We start from the raw sequence: 12,315 nt of genomic DNA on the forward strand, positions 1-12,315 counted from the left end.
CAGACGAACCCTCGGTCGCAACACTGATAACACTTTGCGCAATTATCACTTTATCACTACGATTTTCTGTTTTGCACTTATTTCACTGAAATCGAATTTTTTAACAATTCACATTAGGTATGAATAAAACTGATTTCTACCTGAAGCACGCAATTCTACCCTCATCAAAAGGTTATAATTGCGAAATCAGTCGTATAATGTAAGCACATTAATACAAGCAAAAAACAGTAAACATATTTTAAGATAAAAAGATCAGTGGCTGGGAAGGAGACTAAACACTAGTTCATTCAAAACTACGTTTTCAATCTCTCACCGTACAGTGCCTTGGGACGAGAATAAAAACTAAAAACGTTTTATCCTTTCTCCCCGTACAGAGACTAGGGACGAGAGTAAAAAACTGACTCGAGAAAAACGTTACTCGCTTGGGACGAGAATAAAGATCGGAACGTTCTCTCTCCTCTCTCTCTCTCCGTCTCTATCTCTCTCTCTCTCTCTCTCTCTTGATTTCGCACCGAAGAGAAGAGCCCACTTACCTTTCGTCAATAAACAGGTTATTTGACCAAAGGAAAAAACTGAAAGGTTTTTCAATTAAAAAGTTCCTTTAAAATAGTATTTAAAACATTTAAGCTTTGAAAGAAGAATGAACAAAACGTCAGAATCGATTTACTCTTTCTGCAAAGTGAAACCGTGATACTCTCTCTCTCTACTGTAATGATAGAGCACAAACTGCGTAGCATAAATAAACTAAACGTTAGTTCATCTTTGAAACAGTACGAAGACTATTCAAAGAAAATCTTTCATAAAATATCTACTAAAAAAATATTCATTTAATAAGTTTTAAATCATTTGCTCTGTAAAAGTTATTTACGATTGAAAGGGCTCAACGTTGTTTAACTTCGGTTTCCAAGTTAGGACCGCCTACTCTCAGGAAAGGTCGCATATACAGTAAACAAATCATTAAAATTTATCTTGATGTTTATTATAAATGGAAAGCTAATCGAAGAGGCCTAATAAAGGCGGTTGAGATATAAAATATATAGAGGAAAATCTATAATTAATTTATAACGTGATAAGATAATTGCTAAAAGCCTAAAACACACTTCCGTACTAAGGGAAGGGTCGGCCATTTAAAAGTCAAAGAAAGTCCAAAAAACAATCCAAAGTCATCAAAAATTAAATCTATCCAAAACGAGTTCAAGATTTAAGTTGAAGATAAAACACCTGCACTGCGAAAGCTCAAACCAAAAGGAAGTACTTCACCAAATATGTTGAGAAAACTCCAGGTTATACAGCGAGTATTGATACGTCTTGTCGTTAAGGCCGACAGAGAAAAAATTGGGTCTGTTTACATGTATATGCGGTATCTGGCCGATAGTTGGCGCTGGTGGGCACACCCGCAACCTTCATAGCGATCGCTCGCGAGTTTTTGTGTGTGTTTTCTGTCGAGCCGCTGGAGCAGCAGCTATTATATATTCACCGGCTAAGTTAAATATTTAAAAATGTGACTGTCATGGTAAAGTTATTCTGAGTCTATGTATGAAAAACCTAATGTAACCAAGACTTTCCCAATACCACCTCGCCAGGGTATGGGGACGCAACAGTATTAGCTTAATACTAGGTACACAAGGGAGCATGGTTTACCTGCAGTGGTTTGAGGTCAGCTTATGCAGAGAACCCAGGATGCTGCTTTCCTCACGAGAGGGTAGGATGAAGAAAAGAATAAGAGCCCGTCAAATCTTTTCATTCACGCAGACTAAAACCGGGTAACAGTGCCCTCAACCTTCTGCTACTTGTCCAATAAGGAGCTTGAGGTATACAACCAGCTGTTGTGCAGCCACCACCGAACCGATAGAGATCCTATCGAGTTTCTGTGGGTCACGTCTTGCAGGAGGAAGGTTGTGAAAGTCTCCTGGAGCATTCACATCCTTTCTTGTAAAACCTGTGTCACAGAGTAATCTGCTAAGAAGGACCAGGGGCATAGTTATGCCCCTGACACTGTGAGTCGTCATGTCGAGATGATGTTTCGGTGATCCTCCTCTAGTCTCTCCCAGTGCTGATGACAAGAGAAGGGACTGGGTGGGCTGTTGCCGTTCTCTTTGGGTAAAGTCTCATACCTTACCCTGGGTACAGTAACAGATGATCTGGATCGTCCGTTACCGAGTGGAGACTTGTGTAGGATCCGTCACCTCTGGAGACTGTGTCTGGCGACATACTCAGGGACGAAACTGAACACTGTCTTTCGCCCTTCTCAATAATGGGCGATGTCAAAAGAGAGACCATGAAGTTCCTTGACTCGTATGGTTGCTGTCCGAGTGTGTAGGAACATTGTGTTCTTAAATCAGGAGAAAATTTGTTGCCTGGTGAAGTGGAACATAAGGAGGTCTCTTTAGGGATAGGAGAATTTGAACCATGTTCCGAGAGGATGGTCTCAATTCCGACTGGGGAAAGGCAAATTGTAAGTCCGTATGAGTTAAGAAAAGTCTATCAATGAGAGGGTGTCCCTTTCTTTCAGTTTGAAGGTGAAGGATCAAGGTTGAGTGATCATCTTTACCTATCGAAACTGAATAGGGGGTCTTTTCCTCTTGTATATACTGTACTCAAGGATTCCGCTATTGCTGGAATCGAGGTATTAAGTGGAGAGACACACTTTCACATGACACCAACCACACAAGATGTTATACTGCCTGGTAGACTGATGCTGAGGAATTCCTCAGATATCTAGACAACCTTTTCGCAAAAAGAGGTATTGGGTAGTCTCCAGGCGTACAATCATAGCAAAGCTATAGCTTGTGGTAGGTGTCGAAGTGGGTTGTCTGTGATGTGGAGAGGGTTCTCTTGGAGACTCTATCAGGAGCTGCAAAAGGTTTGGAAACTTTTCTGCATAATGCCCTAGCGGAGCTAGCAGTCCTTGAGAGGCTGACCGATGTTCTAGCATTCTTGAGTGCCCTTCTCCAGATAATACAGGATCTTGAATCTTTCTGTGAAGCCTTATTCCTCTTTTCCCGGTGGCAATATGTGTTTGCGGGGAGGAATGGGGCAATGGTGACCTGTCCAAAAAGTTTTATTCCTTTTTACTGCCTATTGCGCGAGTGTGTAAGAGAGTACTGGAGCGATGGCACACAGGATGATGCTCGTGCTCGATTTCTGCCTAGAGAGCAGGCAAGCGCTGGCTCTTAGGCAAAAGCTGGTGCATTGGATCTGCGAGCCCTGACTCTTTGGCAAGAGCTGGCGCATTGGATCTGAGACTGCAACTGCGCAGGAAAGTGCGGAAAAGCGCTGGCGCGCAGTAAGGCACTGTGTGGTTTTGTGCATTCTCCCTAGAATGCGCCGAAGCGTGTGACTGGTTGCGCAAGGGCGGGTGCATTGGCGCGTGCGTGAGAGTACTACGTGGAGACTGTTGGCGCGCGCGTCCGGAAGACCATTGGCACGGGAGACCATCAGCACCCGCGCGCAGAAGACGGTCGGCGCGCATGCGCACGGAAGGCCATCGGGCGCTCGCGCGGGAGACCATCGGCGCCCACGCACGGAATGCCGTTCGCTCAGGTGTAAGGCCGTCGGCACGCGCACGCATGCGCGGAAGGCTGTCGGCGCAGGCACGCGGAAGGCTGTCGGAGCGCGTGCGTGGTAGACTGTCGGTGCATGCACGCGGAAGACTGTTAGCGCACGCGTGTGCGCGGAAAACTGTTGGCGCGCGCGCAAGAGCATCAACGCTTGCGCGCGCGGAAAATCATCTGCGCCCGCGCGGAAGACTGCTGGCGCGCGCAAGAGCATTGGCACTCGCGCGGAAGACTGTCGGAGCGTGCGCGCACGCAAGACCGTTGGCGCGGGCAGGGGAGACTATTCGCGCACGCGTGAAGGTAGCGCTAGTAGGTTGGCAGGTCAGCTGGCAGGACGACCAGCAACTGGGATGAGCCCGTTGGAAGGGCAAACATCCATGATGGAGACTGTAAAGGTCCACGGAAGAGTCCAGGCCAAAGTCCAAAGGACTACCAGCGGCGTAAGGATGTGTTGGTAGATCGGCAGGTCAGCTGGTAAGACGATCAGGAGCTGGGATGTGCCCTTTGGCAGGGCGAACATCCACTGATGGCAACCGTGAAAGGTCCATAGAAGAGTCCAGGACCAAAGTCCATGGACTATGTTGCAGCGCAAGGTTGAGCTGGTAGGTCCGCTGGTAGGTCTGCTGGTAGGATGATCAGGAACTGATGAGCAGCGTGATCCTATGAAGAGGTATCTCTATGAGTGGCCTCTCTCGCGAACGAAAGAGGTGAACACTTCGTAGAAGAGACTTGAAGACGCCCATGAGGGCCGGTGGATCAGCAAGCTGACCTTTAACAGTAGCGATCCTCCGAAGAGGAGTCTATGAGTGGAAGAGCCTTGAAGACGCCCATGATGACCGGTGGATCAGCAAGCTGACCTTTAACAGTAGTAATCCTCCGAAGAGGAGTCTCTATGAGTGGCCTCTCTCGCGAATGAGAGAGGTAAGCACTTCGTAGAAGAGACTTGCCAAGACCATGCTCCGCCCCTGAAGGAAGAGAAACTCAGCAAGGGGGGAGAGAAGTCTGGGCGAAGGCAGCAACAGCAGTCGGAGACGATATATTTATTAAGATGTGGGTTCTCGCTCTGAAGGGAGAAACAACCTCACACCAGGGGAGGAAACTTTCCCTCAGAAGGGAAGTTGTCCAACCCCTGGAGGCGAACCTCCTTTAGCGTTCTAAGATGATCTGAAGTGCTGGTGATGTTGTCACGGAAGTACTTCTTAGAGAAGGAATGACGCCCATGACGACGTCCTCTGAGGGACGGCAGTGACAGCAGGTTCCCCAGGCATGAACAGAACAGCTCTGCTTCGTCGGCACTCTTAGTCGAACGAAGAAAACCTGCATAGTTAACTGGGGAAAAAATAAAATTAATTACTTAACAGAAATTCCCTAGGGAGGAACTCTGAAGATGAACTCCGAGGGAACAACATAAAAACAAGTATTGTGCCCATCCTTCCCCAGTCAACATCCACGGAGAAGGGGGGAGCGGAGTAACTGTAATAAAAACACAATTTCACTTATTTAAATCAGCTAAGAATATTCACTACTAGTGAGAACCACTGATCCTCCGAAGGGAAGTGTTCCCCACGGAGAAAAGCTCAAAAGTTAAAATACAATTATAATTTCACTAAAAATGATCGAGACAAACAATCGGAAGAGCAACCTAACCCACGCATGGGAAAGGAGCTTCCCCAATAGTACGCTGTCGTTATAAAGGCGAACGACCTCGAGAATAGAAAGACCGTAGTCAATCTCTGAGAGGCCACAATCCCTTCTCGTAATGTAATAGCCCAACGTTTGCAATGTTCCAAGTGCAGTACTAAACTAAGACAAAGAAGTTAAGACGTCACAGACTCACAGTCACAACAGTGACCCACAAGTATCGTCGTCGCGGTCATAAATGTAAGTCATTAATTTCTTTAATTTTATATATTTGCAAGTAGAACCTTGGATAGGGGTTGTGACCTGGGAAGGAGGTCCAGGGGCTTGGCCCCGGCTAGGGGTTGTGACTTGGGAACTTCTAGGTTAGGTTAGGTGGGTTTGTTAGGTTCTGTACACTTTTGTACCTATTTATATAGTGTAAAGGGTATATGGAAACCACTTCGGCTACTTAAAGTTAGTCGAACTGATTGTTCTGTTTGTTTGTGGTTGAAATGAAGGTCAACTTCGGTCAAATCACGTTATTTACTACAGGAAAACATATATTTATTGTTCGAGATGAGAATCTGTAATATAGTGAGTTTTACCGATTTGGCTTAATACTGTCGGTGCATGAGTAAAGATTTTGCTTACTACCGGCGGTGAACGAGTAAAGATTTAGCTTACTACCAGCGGTGCATGAGTAAAGATCTGGCGGTGCATGAGTAAAGATATGGCTTACTACTGGCGGTGCACGAGTAAAGATTTGGCTTACTACAGGCGGTGCACAGGTAAAAACTTACTTCCAGCTGGATGTGCTCGGGTAAATATTTACCCCGCATTGTCTCTATATCAAATATACCAGAAAACAATCAGCCTACCTTTCCTTTTCAGCAGTAACGCTGACACTGCACTATCCACACCTCCAGAAATGCCAAGGACAACACGTCGAAACCTTAAGACGCGAGACATCGTTTCTATTTGTTTCTATGTTAAAAGATGGATATTAGTTCAAAAAGGCATATGACACGCAGTCCACACCTTGTTTATGACCTGCAAGATTGTGACGTACTTTCTTAAAGTTTGTATTACGTCTTCTGCCCGACGGTAATTTATTATCTAGATTATAATCATTGCATAAGCTTGACATCGTAACCTAATTCTTTTCACGTCATTAATCGAACCATTTACACTGTGCAGTTAGATTTCTTTAGTCTATTTCGTCTATTGCTTCCCAATGTAACTTAAACATGACACAATGGTATATTAATGTAGCTAAAGACCCGCTATTGGCACCGGTTCCTGATTCCTGGTTTCTTATTGCTCACTCCGCGAAATATGTTTGCGGGCACTCTATCACTTTATAGATAGGTGCAAAGCTTCTAAGCTTGTTCTTATTATTGTTATTAAGCTTATTGAGACCTATAGCTCTCACAAATTTATCATATAAAATATACATGGCTTTTATCAAGGATGAAATAAAGGGCATCTAAAAAGTAATAATGCCATAGAGGATAGTCAAGCGGGATTTACAGAAGGAGGAAGGATTGAGGATAATATATTCATCTTACAATACATGGTCGAAGAAACTTTCAAAAATAAGAAAAAACTCATAGTTGCCTCTTTAGATTTCAAAAAAGCTTTTGATTCCATAAAAAGGGAAGCACTGATAGACACATTAAAGCAATATAAAGTACATACTAGTATAATAAACTATAGCTGAAGTATATGTGGGAGACTACTACGTTAGACATTGGGGAAAGAGTAGAAAAAAAATTAGGCGTAAGTAATGGAATAAAGCAAGGCTGCACTGGCTCTACAACATTGTTCAAATTAATTACTTATCAGATTATAAAACAAGTAGAAAAGTAAGGTACTGGTTTTAAAAATGATATTATAAAGCTAGTAGTATTATTTTTTGCTGATGATGTCCTAGTGCTTGCTGAGAATATAGAGGATGCTGAATTGAACATAAAGAAAGTGATAGATATAGGAAAGCAGTGTGGTTTAGACACAATAGGGACAAAAGTAGCGTACTTATCTATAATATGAAGGAGAAACAGATAACATAGAGAGAATAAGAGTAGTAAGCAATATTAAATACCTAGGTATCAAGGTAGATGATAGTAGGAATATGTTCAAGACACAGAAAAGTGAAATGATAGTTAAGGCGCAAAAGCTAGCTAATCTTACATATTCAATCATAGAAAAAAAATTGTAATAAAATACTGATTGGGAAAACATACTGGAAAAGTGTAGCGCTACCTTCTATATTATATGGAATAAATGTAATTAACTTACCGGAAACTGAAATAGAAAAGTTGCAGAGAATAGAGAATGGAGTGTATAGAAGGATGTTAGGGTGTGTAAAGAATACAGCAATTGTAGCCTTGAGAGGGGATGTAGGAGCATCAGCTATGAAAACAAGGGTAATGACTGGAAAGCTGAGGTACCTTAATAGCATTTATAAGGGAGAAAAGGACTTACTATCAGCAATAGTCAATGATATGGAAGAAAAAGAGAGGAAGTGGTGGATGCACGTGAAGAAGTATGCTGAAGAATGTGGGATAGCGATGAGAGAAATCAAGAGATGTACGAAAGAGGACATAAAGAAGAGAACAAGAGAATGAGACACAAGCAAATGGAAGAGTAAAATGGAGTGCAAGGAGTCTAATTCTGTATAAAAACTGGAAAAGTGAAATCAAGGAGGAGGAAGTATAGGACAACACATTTTCGTTAATTTTATTATTCAGAGCAAGGACAAACACATTGGGCTTGAATATAAAAAACAGACACCAAGATGGAAATATAAACTGTGTATTCTGTGATGTAGAAGAAAATGCTAACCACTTCATGTTATATAATCCACAGTTTAGTGATATAAGAATAAAATCAATTGAGCTCCAACAACCATACAAAGAAGATACTACACAAACAGTTGGAAAATTCCTTTTTTGTGAAGAAAATATTGAAAATAATAAAGGTGTACTACAACAAATGAGGATGAAAAGAGAAAAGCTAGTGAAAATAAGGAACACACAAAACTAAAAGTCACAGAGGCGCCGTTGCAAAGGCAAAGCCTCAACCTGAATGTGATCTGACTGTCTGACAACATTACAACAGCTTTTCCTGACTAGGCTGACTGGTGGTCGAGGTGATCGTCATATTAAACTTCCTGTGAAACAAATATGTCTTCTTCTCTTGAACAACTTGAAAATCAGCTCGAAACATTTATTGAAAATGTCCGTCAAATTGGAATATTAGTGAGCGACTTCCAGCCACAAGGACAGCAAGTTTTGAATCAGAAGCTGTAAGTTTGATTTTAGTCGACCTATTTCACATTAATGTTTTTTTACTATTCATAGCCTCAAATGTCTAGCATATAGTGACAGAGGAATTTAAAAAAAAAGGTTTGTATGTATGATAGCGGCCACCTGTTTAACGGGGAAGCTAATGCTGTATTCTAATGTAGCCAGGGTTGTATGTGTGATAGCGGCCACCTGTATATATTATTATGACTAACTTAGAATACAGCACCGCCCCCCCCCCGTTAGGTATGTAGGTAAGGACACAGCTTGAAGGTTAGGTTAGGTGTGAAAAATTAGTTTTCAATATTAAACTTACCCGATAATCATGTAGCTGTCAACTCCGTTGCCCGACAGAATTCTATGGAGGGATACGCCAGCTATCACAATACTAGAAGGGGGTGTACTTACCAGCGCCACCTGTGGCCAGGTACTCAAGTACTTCTTGTTGACACCTCCTCAATTATTCCTCTGTCGTGCTTCCGGCAAGACGTTCTGGGATACGCTTATGATCTTCGAGTTTGTTCACGGCTAATTGGTGAAGTATTCTCTCAGATTTCGGCTGTCGCATTACTGGAAACCTTCTTATATTAGCTAGATAGCTTTTATATAGTCCTGATTAACGGTTAACGATCTTTTGCTTGATTTTGGAAACCCCTTTGGCTAACTCTTTGGATTCAAGATGTCTGACATTTCGCAAGCCCCCTCCCATAGACGATGTAGGTCTTGCAATAGGCGTATTCCGAAGGCCTCGGTAGATCCTCACACCGCTTGTTCTGACTGTAGGGACAGGCCCTGTCAGTTAGAAAATCGATGTGAGGAATGCGCCGGACTTTCGGAACTGGAATTTGTCCGTCTTTTAAAATATTCATCTAAGTTAGAGAGAGGTAGAGTTAGGAGGAGTTCTTCTCACTCTTCACTGTTTTCCTCACCTCATGATCCCCTACCTTTTCCTACCCCTGTAGTGGCTACCCCCGAACCTACTGTTTGCCCTCCGCCTGATATGTCTGTTGTTTTGCGTGCTATTCAGGCCTTAGGCGATAAAGTAGAGTCAGTGGTAAGTGACCATAAGTCTCTGATGGCCGAAGTTAAGGAACTTAAGGTCAAGAGTGCAGTGGGTGGAGTTAGTGCCAGTGCTGTGACGAGTGCTAGTGTCAGTGCAGTGCCAAGTGCTAGTGTCAGTGCCAGTGTGGTGCGTGAGGATTCTTCTGTGCGAGCCAGTCGTCCTCCCAGTCCGGGACCTCTTGCAAGCTCCCATGCCCAGGGGAGAAGCAATGTCGAAGGGCATAAGGGTTCGGCAGGCCTTGTTAGGCGCACAGAAGTTTCCTCGGTGGTTGCGGGCGTGTCTTCCAAAGACCGTCACTCCCACCCGCAGACGATTGAGCCCGTCTTTTTCTCGTCCGCTGATCATCTGTCAGGGAGGAAACGTTGGTCTCAGGTCTCGAGACCACTTAAACGCAGAGTCCAGTCCGCGAGTGCTCAGCCAGGTTGCAGTCATTGGCTCAGCTCTGACTCGCCGCAGTCATCTGTCGACTGCACTCCGCCCAAGAGGAGTAAGGTTCTGCCACAACAGAGCTCGACTGTCGACCCTAAGTGGACTCTACTACAGTCCATGCAAGCACAGCTTTCGGACTTGATGCGTGAGTGTCGGGCTGAGAGTGTTGCTCCTCCGCCTCCGCCTACACTCCCTCCGCCTGCGCTCGCTCCGCCTACGCTCGCTCCGCCTACGCTCGCTCAGCCTGCGTTTGCTCCGCCTGATCGCAGTACCACCTGCCAGGCGTACGATGTTGAGCCACGGTCTGAGTTTGCTGTTCCCAGTGGTGTTCAGCCTCCGCCTTCTTTAAGGCAACCTTTGCTATGGGATCAGGAGGATTATACCTCTCTTCCTCCGCCTCCCTTTGCTGCTCCACCAGTGGTGCAACTCTTGGCTGAGGTACAACAACCTCTCCCGTCCATGAGTCAGTCTCCTCAGCTCTCGCTGCAGCGAGCTCAACCATCCACAAGGCAAGCTCCACTACACCTTGGCCTTGCGCCTCAGGAGCCTCAGCTTGCGAGACATTTACCTTGTTCTGCGCAGCCTCAACCTCATCACGCTCCGCTCACACCACAGGAACAGGAACTTGCTACTCCGCTTCCACCAACCGCTCAGCAAGCGCAATCCTTGGGTTCAACCACTCATGCTAGGAGTCAGCCTCCTCCACCCATGCGCCTTCCTTCTGCTTCGTCTGCTATTCAGCCTTTGCAGTCTGAGCCTCAGGTTCTCCCTCAACAGTTACTTGAAGAGGAAACCAATACTGTTGTTCCTACTCGTTCGGACTCTGCTGTTCAGCATTCTTGTCCGATACCTTCGCTGCACTCTGGTGATGAGGCGTCTGATGATGAGGAGGCACACCTGGATCCCTCATCAGACGTGGATGAATCCAAGCCTTCTCCACAGTCTATTGACTTTCGTAAGGTCTTGGTTCTGCTTAGGGAGGTTTACCCAGACCACTTTGTCTCTGCTATTCCCCGCTCTCCGCCATCTGAGTTTTCGCTGGGCATACAACAAGCTAAGTCCTCCTATACTAAGCTAGTCCTAGCAAGGTCCTCTAAGAGAGCATTAAGGATCTTAGGGGAGTGGCTGCAGTCTAAGCAACACCTAGGCAAGACTTCTTTCATGTTCCCGCCGACCAAGCTCACTTCGAAAGCGAGCGTTTGGTATGCCACAGGAGAAGCACCAGGCTTGGGAGTACCTGCCTCTGCCCAGGCTGACTTCTCAAGTCTGGTGGACTCGCCTCGGAGAACTGCTATGAGGCGTTCTAAGGTTTGCTGGACCTTCTCAGACCTTGATCACTTACTGAAAGGACTGTTTAGAGCATTTGAGATGTTCAACTTTCTTGACTGGTGCCTGGGGGCCCTCAGCAAGAAGACCTCTCCTGCGGACAAGGATTCTGCCATGCTATTAATGTCCTGCATGGATAAGGCCATTAGGGATGGATCTGGTGAGCTTGCGTCGATGTTTGTATCAGGGGTTTTGAAGAAAAGGGAACAGCTGTGTACCTTCCTTTCCTCCAGCATTACACCTTGCCAAAGGTCACAACTCCTTTTTGCTCCGCTCTCGAAGTTCCTCTTCCCTGAAGAGCTGGTTAAGGACTTGTCTGCTGCCCTGATACAAAAGGACACACACGATCTAGTAGCCTCATCGGCTCGTAAGTCTAAGGTTACTACCTCAGTCCCCAAGACTTATCGCTCACCAGTGGCTGATACCCCTGCGACGAGGTTCATACCGCCCTTTCGTGGTAGAGCCCCCAGCCGAGGAAGCTCCCGTCCAGACTCTTTCAGGAGCAAGTCCAGGAAAGGCTCCAGGACATCTAAAGGTAAACACTGACTCTCCGCAACTCCAGACAGCAGTAGGAGCCAGGCTCAAGATCTTCTGGCGAGCCTGGGAGAAGAGAGGTGCAGACGCCCAGTCTGTCAGTTGGCTGAGGAACGGTTACAGGATTCCATTCTGCCTCAAACCACCTCTGACCACATCACCCGTCAACCTCTCTCCCAACTACAAAGAAGAGGACAAGAGGCTAGCATTGCACCAGGAGGTGTCGCTACTTGTGCAGAAGAAGGCAGTGGTTATAGTCCGGGACCATCAATCCCCGGGCTTCTACAACCGTCTCTTTCTTGTGGCCAAGAAGACAGGAGGTTGGAGACCGGTGCTGGACGTCAGCGCGCTCAACGCGTATGTCACCAAGCAGACGTTCACGATGGAGACGACGAAGTCGGTCTTAGCAGCGGTCAGGCAGGAGGACTGGATGGTCTCGTTGGACTTGAAAGATGCCTACTTTCACGTTCCTATTCATCCA

The 12,315-nt window shown here is 45.5% G+C and overlaps 2 protein-coding genes across 2 annotated transcripts in view; one reads left to right on the forward strand and one right to left on the reverse strand.

Annotated features, from left to right (window-relative positions):
* The window catches only part of LOC137629618 (mitochondrial tRNA-specific 2-thiouridylase 1), a 50,715-nt gene extending 44,192 nt beyond the window's left edge, over positions 1 to 6,523 (reverse strand). Inside the window, exon 1 of the mRNA XM_068361116.1 lies at positions 6,056 to 6,523. Coding sequence (XP_068217217.1) covers positions 6,056 to 6,146 — 91 coding nt within the window. The 5' untranslated portion in view covers positions 6,147 to 6,523. The remainder of the gene's footprint in view (positions 1 to 6,055) is intronic.
* A 1,748-nt stretch (positions 6,524 to 8,271) lies between these two features.
* MED10 (mediator complex subunit 10) overlaps positions 8,272 to 12,315 on the forward strand; it is a 46,818-nt gene continuing 42,774 nt past the window's right edge. Inside the window, exon 1 of the mRNA XM_068353562.1 lies at positions 8,272 to 8,484. Coding sequence (XP_068209663.1) covers positions 8,363 to 8,484 — 122 coding nt within the window. The 5' untranslated portion in view covers positions 8,272 to 8,362. The remainder of the gene's footprint in view (positions 8,485 to 12,315) is intronic.

Source organism: Palaemon carinicauda, chromosome 2, assembly GCF_036898095.1.
Source record: "Palaemon carinicauda isolate YSFRI2023 chromosome 2, ASM3689809v2, whole genome shotgun sequence".
NCBI lineage: Eukaryota > Metazoa > Arthropoda > Malacostraca > Decapoda > Palaemonidae > Palaemon > Palaemon carinicauda.